At 41.5% G+C, this 10165-nt stretch overlaps 1 protein-coding gene across 7 annotated transcripts in view; it reads right to left on the reverse strand.

Annotated features, from left to right (window-relative positions):
* The window catches only part of Mei1 (meiotic double-stranded break formation protein 1), an 80004-nt gene extending 70066 nt beyond the window's left edge, over window positions 1–9938 (reverse strand). For 6 of the 7 annotated variants that reach the window (XM_078052666.1, XM_078052665.1, XM_078052663.1 and 3 more), the window contains exons 1-2: window positions 6263–6425; window positions 5338–5388 (exon numbers count right to left, since the gene is read on the reverse strand). In XM_078052666.1, coding sequence (XP_077908792.1) covers window positions 5338–5388; window positions 6263–6410 — 199 coding nt within the window. In that variant the 5' untranslated portion in view covers window positions 6411–6425. Of the gene's footprint in view, window positions 1–5337; window positions 5389–6262; window positions 6426–9742 lie in introns of those variants that run through there. The other variant, XM_078052667.1, reaches the window with a different exon arrangement.
* Window positions 9939–10165: the final 227 nt, after the last annotated feature.

Consider the following 10165-nt stretch of genomic DNA (forward strand, 5'->3'; position numbering starts at 1 on the left):
CTCTTACTATAACACTTAATAACTCGTTGCAGAATTTTTATATCAGATTTGCTGTTAGGACTTCCATATGCCATATAAAACACCACAGATGGGGTAGCTTAAACTATATAAGCTTATTTTCTCACAGTTCTGGAGGCACCCAAGATCAATTTATCAGCAGATCTGGTTACTTCTGAAGCCACTCTCCTTGGCTTGCAGATGCCTGCCTTCTCACTGTGTCCTCACATGACTTTTCTTTGCGCATGTGTACCCCTTGTGTCGTTGTATGTTCAAACATCCTCTTCTTATAAGGCCACTAGTCAGATTGGACTAGGGCCCACCCTAATGGCCTAATTTTAACCTATCACTTCTTTTTTTTAATATTTATTTTTTAGTTGGACACAGTATCTTTATTTTATTTATATGTGGTGCTGAGGATCGAACCCAGGGCCTCGCACACACTAGGCGAGCGCTCTATCGCTGAGCCACAACCCCAGCCCTAACCTATCTCCCAATACACTCACATTCTGAGGTACATTCACATTATGGGAGCTTTAATATATGAATTTTAGGGTAATACAATTCAGCTCACAACATATCCTATTCCACAACTTTGAATTATGTTAAAGTTCTTAGTTCCTAAGGAAAAGATGCTTCCATGAGAGAACACACAATAGTTTCATTAAATTAGAAGTCATAACTATCATCTGGACATTTTGAGCTCCTTATGCCAACAAAAAGAAGGGATCATTCTAGAACCTGGAGTAATTGATCTAGAAAACACAGGGAGGGCTAGGGTTGTGGCTAAGTAGTGGAGTGCTTGCCTGGCACATGTGAGACACTGGGTTTGATCCTCAGCACCACATAAAAATAAATAAATAAATAAAGGTATTATGTCCATCTACAACTAAAAATATATATTTTTAAAAAAAGGAAAACTGTATTTCTACAAACAAGGGCAAAAGGGAATATGTCTGCAACCAGGGATGATCTCGGATGACTCTTATTACTTTCATATTCAATAGTAAACATTAGGGAAAAACTTTAACAATCAAAAAAGGCAGAGCCAGGGCCGAACATGGTGATACAGGCCTATAATCCCAGCAACTTGGGAAGCTGAGGCAGGAGGATTCCAAGTTCAAGTCCAGCCACAGCAACTTAGCAAGACTCTGTCTCAAAATAAAAATGGTTGGGGATTTAGCTCAGTGGTAAAGTACCTCTGAGCTAGATACATCCCCAGTCATTTTTATTCCCAGAAATAGATAGATAGATAGACAGACAGACAGACAGACAGACAAATGGCAGAGCCTCTGAAGATGCAGACCTTTCAGAAATGAAGTTTTTGGGTTACCCTGTCAGATAAATATCCTGACCGGGTAAGATCCTGGCTGAAAGCAAAGGAAAGATAGAACTGGTATCATTAACAAGGAAATTATAAATATTAACCACACACTTGTAACTACTTATAGAAATGATTATAGTAACTTTTCATGTGTGCATATTAACTATTTCTTCATTTCCTTTTTTTTTTGGTATGGAGATTGAACACAAAGGTGGTCTATATCACTGAGCTACATCCTCAGCCCTTTTTATTTCTTATTTTTTTTGAGATTACAGGTGTGGGATTATAGGTATATGCCAATGTGCCCAGTTCCTCTTTTCCTTCTTATTTATAAAAGTTTTGTTGAAGTTTAACTTTGAAATGTAGTCTTTAGGTAATGGAATATACAGTTGGAACTGTGACTGAATTTGATAATAGCTATCATGCCCCAGAAATATATGTTATGATGGATTCATTTATATATCCAGAAATTAAAATAATTATTATTGAACTTTTCATCTCCTTATATTGGAGACAGTGAAAATGGCTTTGTTTGTAAGAAGTATATGTATAAAGGATAGCAGCATCTCAATAGGTAGAAACAGAGTTGTCATGGTTCTAAGGGAGTTCAAATATGTGCAGAAGGAGTATTGACACCAAGTAGCCAAAGGGATGAACAGAGACAATTATTAAGCTATTATCTTTGAGCTTCAAAGCCACCCGTGGTAGTCAGCTTTCCATCTCTGTAGCAAAGAACTGACAAAAATCAACTTAAAAAAAGGAAAGATTTATTTTGGCTCACGGTCTTAGAGGTTGAAGTCTATGGTCACTTGGTCCTGTTGTTTCTGGATCTATTGTAAGGCAGTACATCATGGCAGAAGAGCATGGTAGAGGAAAGCAGCCAGAAAGCGATGTGAGGAGGGGGTAGATACAAGAGATACCCTTCAAGAACACACCACCATGACCTACTTTTTCCAACTAGCATGCATCTTCTAAAGTTTCTACTACCTCTCAGCAGTACCACCAGCAGGGGTGCAAGCCTTCAATCCAAGATCCAAACTAAATATTCTAACCCTGGCCCCAAAAGGTTAATAGCCACCAAAAAATAAAAAATGCATTCAGTCCATCTCTAAGTGTCTCCACAGACTTAAAAGTTCCATCATGGTTCAAAAGTTGAAGTCCAAAGTCTCCTCTGAAATTTAAAACAAACTCCTAAGAGTTCCTGTAAAAATCAAAAAACAAGCTGGGCAGGGTAGTACACAGCTTAAATCCCAATAACTTGGGATGTTGAGACAAGAGGATTGCAAGTTCAAGGCCAGCCTGGGCAACTTAGCAAGATCTTTTCTCAAAATTAAAAAAATTGGGGGGTGGAGGTTGTGGCTCAGTGGTAGATCACTTGCCTAGCATATGTGAGGTACTGGGTTCAATTCTCAGCACCACATTAAAAATAAACAAATGGGGCTGGGGTTGTGGCTCAGGGGTAGAGCGCTCACCTAGCACATGCAAAGCCCTGGGTTAGATTCTCAGCACCACATAAAAATAAATGAACAAAATAAAGGTATTGGGTCCAACTAAAAAATAAATATTAAAAAATAAATAAATAAATAAACAAATGAAATAAAGACATTGTGTCCATCTATAACTAATAAAATTATTATTTAAGTTCAAAGCCAGCCTCAGTAGCAGTGAGGTGCTAAGCAGCTCAGTGAGTCACTATCTCTAAATAAAATACAAAATAGGGTTGCAGATGTGGCCCAGTTGCCAAGGGCCCCTGAGTTCAATCCCCAGTATGCCCCAAAATTTTTAAAAATTAAAAAAAAAAAATTTAAAAAGGACTGAGGATGTAGCTCAATAGTAGGTCCACCTGGGATCGATCCCCAGTAACAACAACAAAAAAAAACATTAAAAACAAGTTATATAATTCCAACATGCAATGGTACAGGGAAAACATTCCAATTCCAAAAGGGAGGAACAGAATAATAAGGAAGGGCCAGACCAAAGCAAGACCAAATCCAGCAGGGAAAAAAATTCCGTAGCTCCATGTCTTGCACTGGAGCACACAGGTGACATGATGTAAACTCCATAGGGCTTGGGCAGCCTGCCCCTACAGCTTTACCAGCTACAAGCCACATGATCACTTATTTGGGCTGGCTTTGGTCATTGTCTGCAGCTTTCCTCATGTTCCTGGCCTATCTAATGCGCTGGGGTCTTCACTGTGGCTTCTGCTTCACTCTCACAGCTTCATATACTGCCCTCCCACCCTGCATATACTGCCTAGCTTTCCAGGCTTCCCTTTGAAATCCAGATGGAAGCCCGGTGACTCTTTCATTCTTCATGCCTGCAAAATCATCACCACATTGATGACATCAGTGTCTGATGCCAGAGAAAGCAGAAGCCAGACCCCATTGGACCATGGCTCCAGCAACCTCTGAGCCCTGGATGGCTGAGCATGATGAAAGAAATCCTGAGGAAACAACTTTCTATGAGGCCCTGAAAGCAAGACACTCCAGTGCTCTCTTACTGAAGCAAAGCCTTTCAAAGAAGTTTAAACTTTTATACCCTTGAATCTGGATGGGTGGGATCTGGTCAACTCCAGAGATGTTCTCAAGGCATCTTTCCTACTGTCCTGGTGCAAAGTACTTGGCTTCCTTTTAACAGTGCTAATCTCTTCAGTAATGACACTTTCCTTGGCCTTAATTTACATGCAATTCTTTTCTGCCAAACTTCAAGTTTTTCAAAACATTCTATTCTGTTCTTTGCTCTTGATTTTTACTGAAACTCTGAATAAAGCTAGCAATACCCATGCTACCACCTGAATGCTGTGTTGTCTTGAAATTTCCTTCATCAGACTAATCAGTTCATCATCTTTAAACTTAGCCTCACACGGTCTCAGGGCATGAACAAAATATAAACAAGTTCTTTTCCATAGTTTAACTCATATGGTCTCTACTCTAATTCCCAATGGAGTCCTCATTTCCATCTTAAAAATCTCATGAGCCCTCTTTATGGTCTATATTCATATCTGCCATCTGGTCTTCCAAGCTCACACCAGAATCTTTCATTCAGTTGCGCTCTACCACTGAGTCACAACCCCATACCAGTTATTTTAAAAAAAATGTTTTTTTAGTTGTAGATGGACACAATGCCTTTGTTTATTTTTTTAATGTTGTGCAAGACAAGATGCCTAGCAAGTGTGAGGCACTGGGTTCAATCCTCAGCACCACATAAAAATAAAAAATAACTGGTATGGACTTGTCACAGTGGCACATGACTATAATACCAGCAGCTCAGGAGGCTGAAGCAGGAGGATCCCAGGTTCAAAGCCAGCCTCAGCAAGAGCAAGGCACTAAGCAACTCAGTGAGACCCTGTCTCTAAATAAAATACAAAATAGGGCTGGAGATGTGGCTCAGTGGTTGAGTGTCCCTGAGTTCAATCCCCAGTATCCCCCACCAAAGAAATCAATAACTGGTATGGTTCCTGGATCCTAAACAGTATAGTTCTCTCTTTATAAGACTCCACCCACCCAATGCTCTTGATTTCTTTCTCTATAGGCCCCTTTATAAGTTAACATATGTACTTCCACAGCTTTAATCACCATCTGTGTGCACACAAATTTCAATAAACCAATATGAATATATAAAAATAAAAAGAGTTAGGCTGGGGATGTAGCTCAAGCATGGTAGAATATTTGCCTAGCACATACAAGGCCACAGATTCAATCCCCAACATGGCAAAAACAAACAAAAAAGTTTAGTACCATGTCTTTATAATAGCACTAACCAACTAGTTATTTACCAATCAATCTCTTCTCCAAATTGTAAACTCTTAGCAGGCAGAGACCACATCTTATCCATCTATATATCCCTAGCCTGATATAGTATCTAGCACAGAGTAGATGCTCAATAAAGAAATGTAGAATTTTAATGATTAACAACTAATTGAGTTCTCCTTATCTGACTCTAACTGGGCAATTTCACAAGTAATGAAGCTACAATTCAAGTTAATACTCCCAGCTTTCAATGCAGTTTCACCTTACCTTCAATACAGAGGTCTGTTACATTCCCATCTTCTACATTGCATAACAGTCCTTGGTGCAGAGGGAAGTAATAAAAGAGTGGTTAATGGTTCTCTTTTAAGAGAAACAAACCCACAAAGCTATGCTGCGGATTCTAAAACTAGCAACCTTAAGCAATGTCCCAGTTAAATTTTACCCTTAACATCAAACACTTAGAATTTCAATGACCTACTCTAGCTTTAAAAAGATGAGAACTGTTAATGTGGCTCAGCAGAAAAACTGTGTGCTCTAGAGTCTGTGACAGATCTAGGGTAAAATTCCAGCTCTGCCATTTGTTTATGACCTCCCTAAGCCTTGAGGATCATCCTATCTTCCTTAAATATTGCCTGGGCAGTGAAAAGGCTGAAAAGCTTCTAACATAGAGAAGCACCCAATACAAATTAAATGCCCTCTTCCCCAAAATGATTCATTCCACTGGAAATCAAAATCATATTAAAAGATGAGAACTCAGGTACAATTTAATCTGTTTCATTTTACACATGAAGAGACATGTGTTCCTTCAGGCACAGGAGAAACATGTTTGTAAGGCACAAGAGAAGTGAATTAACTTGATCAGTCACATCAAGGGCAGCCAATTCCATTCCAAGCCGTCTGATCCTGTGAAAAATCTAGACTGGACTCTGAAGAATTATGTATTTCCCATACTCATCTTCACATTTTTACTAACCTTTTAGATCTAGTAAGGCCAATTACCATAAAAAATAGCTGTATCACCTATCTTTGAAAAGGGACCATATCTCCATCATTATGACAAAACAATGGGCTAATAAACTATTACAATACAAAAAGTCTAAATTATTATCCCAAGATCATTCCCCAAGATCCCCAAAAGTAAATACACATGCTATCCACACAAAAGTCATGCTAAGTTTCCTTTTAATCTCACCAAAAAGGATATTTATGAAGTGAATGCAGACTCTCTGATCCTGAGCCACCAGCTGTGTAATCAGGGAGGTATGCCTCACAAGGGCATCTCGAAAGCAGGATAACACATACTTCTTGCGCACCAACTTTGAGCAAATAGAGAAAAACATTCAACAGCAATCAAATCTCAGTCATTCTGAACCCAACTGTAATTCCCAAGTACAATTACAAGATGGTATTAAAGTGGTCATCTAAACTACAACCAGATCCATACTCCCTACAGGGAGCAAGAGCATTGTTCAATTAGGGAATTCATGTGTTCATACATTGAATTATATGCAAGCTGAGATTCTTATCCTGTATTTACATAGCACTTTACTCTTCACAAATCATTCTTTTTGGGCTGGGATGTGGCTCAAGCGGTAGCGCGCTCGCCTGGCATGCGTGTGGCCCGGGTTCGATCCTCAGCACCACATACCAACAAAGATGTCGTGTCCACCGAGAAATAAATAAATAAATAAATAAATAAATAAAAAACAAATCATTCTTTTGTCCACCAACTCATTTAAGCCTAACAGGTTAATGAAGCAAGAAAAAAAATATATTATCACCATTTCAGAGATGAGAAAACAAAGACTTAGACTTTCCCAAGGACTCAAAACTAAATCTTCACCAGTTCTTGCTCAAGGATCACTCATAAGCTTCCAGAGCTAGGTACAGAAAACAACATCCTTCCATTCAATGTAGGCATAAACTTCTCACCCTCAAGTCCCTTCCCTGTACAGGTAACTGAGTAGCAGCTATGCAAAATGCTAAATAGTTAGGTCAATAAAAAGAGATGGGGCTGGGGATATAGCTCAGTTGTTAGAGTGCTTCCCTTGCATGCACAAGGCCCTGGGTTCGATCCCCAGCACCACAAAAAAAAAAAGATGAACCCTAAGGATAGGACAGGAACGTGGTACAATTGACTACATTACTCCTTCAATTGGTGAGAGCTGAAGTTAAGAAAAAAGTACATTTTGTGGGCTGGGGATGCATGAGGTCCTGGGTTCAATCCCCAAATCCATAAGCAGTAATATGTGTCATGAGCCCAAACACTCCAGGAGGCTGGGGTAAGAGGATTGCAAGTTCAAGTCCAGGCTTGGCAACTTAACCAGACTCTGTCTCAAAATAAAATAAAAAGGGCCAACAGTAGAGCTCAGTGGTAGAATGCTTGCCTAACATGTGCAAGGCCTTGGAGCCAATCCTCAGTACTACAAAACATAAAGAAATACATAAACAAACTAACTCAATAAAAGGTGGAGAAGGAATATCTCATTGCCTCTAACTTATGCTTTTAAGTCTCCTATTTTTGCTTTACCAACTCATCCTACATTACAGATTAAGCTAATGATCTAAATGTGCTACTCAAAACACAGTCTTAATAACTCCCCTTCACTGACAGATTTAAGTTCAAGCTCCTTACTTCAGATGCAAACTCTTCAAAGTAGTAATCTCAACCTGGCTCTCCTAATTTCAACTTCTTCAATGTCCCTTCTAACACAATATAGCTACCTACCTCCTGAGATAAGTCTCCCATCTCCAAACTTCACCCATCTATTTAAGCCTAATTGAAAGTTTCCTCCTCTAAGTGTTTCCAGTGGCATCCCTCCCTACCTTACACTGTACTTGACAACAAACATGTCCATTCTTCTATATTTTCTATAAAGTATTGTTTTATCTTCTCCCCTACTGCACAGTCTTATTTATCTTTGATTCACTGTCCAAAAACTGCAGGCCTCAGATATCCTGCCCTTAGTGAAATCAGGGTTATGAGCTAGTTTGATTTGTTCTAAGAGTGGATGGCCACCAGCCAAAATAGTTTTTATTTTTAAAATTATTTATGCAGGGCTGGGGATGTGGCTCAAGCGGTAACGTGCTCGCCTCGCATGCATGCAGCCGGGTTTGATCCTCAGCACCACATACAAACAAAGATGTTGTGTCCACCGAAAACTGAAAAATAAATATTAAAAAAAAAATTCTCTCTCTCTCAAAAAAAAAAAAATTACTTATGCAGTGCTGGGTTGTGGCTCAGTGGTAGAGGGCTTGCCTAGCATGTGTGAGGCACTGGGTTTGATTCTCAGCACTGCATACGAATAAATGAATAAAATAAAGGTCCATCAACAACTAAAAATATATATGTATATATTTTTAAAAATTATATATGCAGTCAGGTGTAGTGGCACACACCTATAATCCCAGCAACTCAGGAGGCTGAGGCAAGAGGATCACAAATTGACAAGTCTCAGCAACTTAGTGAGGCCCTGTCTTAAAAATAAAAATTAACAGGGCTTGGGGGAGGCACGTAGCTCAGAGTTAGACACCCTTGGGTTCAAGCTCCAGTACTGAAAATAAATATATATATAAAAAATAAAATAGGGGCTGGGGATGTGGCTCCAGCGGTAGTGCGCTCGCCTGGCATGCGTGCGGCCCAGGTTCGATCCTCAGCACCACAAACAAAGATGTTGTGTCCCCCGAGAACTGAGAAATAAATAAATAAAATATATCTCTCTCTCCTCTAAAAATAAAATACGATTATTTATGCCACAGTCCTGTACACTCAAAAAGGTTGAATACAAAAAGTACTTGCCTTAATACATAAATTTAGTGTTACTTTAAATGAATGCATATCTTTAAATTTTGTTTTCATTTCAAATACAGTAACTATGAATATAAATGAAAACTCTTTGGAGTTTTCAACAAGTATTAAAATTGTAAGGCTATCCTAGGATCAAAAAATTTGAGGACAGCTGATTTACTCCCCACTGCACCCCAAGATAGGAATTCCCTTCCTATGAATTTGACGGCGAATTGATCACCCACCCTTCTTGGATTTCCCAGTGGAAAAAAATTTTTTTCAGCGCAAATGTGGGTAGGCACTAAGGGAACCAGGAGCCCTGCGATTGAACCAACCCTGTCCACTGGCTGGAACTTCCGCCAGTTGGTCCAGCCCTCACAAGGGCCTCAAATAGCTGAAGAGAACAAGGTGGAGCCGGGACCACATAGGAGGAAGCCCGAGCTAAGGCGGGGAAGGAGTAAACCGTGGAGGGCAGGGCAGGCGGAGGGCAGGGCTGGCGCAGGGCAGGGCTGGCGCAGGGTGCGCCGGCCAATCTTCCTGGGCACAGCACCAGCAGGCAGAGGACGCTCTAGAAAAGGGGCTGCGGCTCCACATGGGCACCTGCATGCGTTTTAAAAGTGCTTTAAAGCTGGGCTGGGGCTGAGAGGTACAGCGCTTGCCTGGCGTGTGCGAGGCCCTGGGTTCGATCCTCAGCACCGCAAATAAATAAAATAAAGGTCCACTGACAACTAGAGAAAAAAAAGTTAAGTGTTTCAAAGCAGGGCGGGGTGGGCAGACTTGGGTAGGAGGTGGTCAACCAGGGCCGCGGGAGCTGGCTGGGTCAGCGGCCACCCCAGGCCAGCAAACGCCCAAGCCCTGGTGCCCAGGGAAGGGATCAGCCCGCACCGACACGCCGCGCTCCGGCAGCAGCTCCAGCGCGCAGGCCAGGCAGAGCCGTGGGGACACGGGCAGCAGCCAGCGCGGGTCATGTCGATAATGGACCCTCTCCAGGAGCAGCACCGCCTCTTCGTCCCTCCCAGACACCGCTGCAGCCTGTCTCACAGCCATCTCCTCACTCATGCTCCGCTGCTCCGCACTTTTCCCGCCCAGTTTGGACGCATGCGCACTTGCAGGTGCGGCCTGCGCGTGCGTGCCGGCGCTGCCTGACCGCGCCGCGGGGTCCCAGCGCGCCTAGCCAAGCCCCCAGAAGGCGTGCTTATGGGCCTCAGAAATTGGCCTCGCCACACCCAAGTGGTTTAGAAGGCCTGACAAGAATTTTAGAGGAGGGATGGTTTATTGGAGGTCTCATGGTTCCAGATGTCTCAGTCC

Source organism: Ictidomys tridecemlineatus, chromosome 6 (assembly GCF_052094955.1).
Source record: "Ictidomys tridecemlineatus isolate mIctTri1 chromosome 6, mIctTri1.hap1, whole genome shotgun sequence".
NCBI classification, from domain to species: domain Eukaryota; kingdom Metazoa; phylum Chordata; class Mammalia; order Rodentia; family Sciuridae; genus Ictidomys; species Ictidomys tridecemlineatus.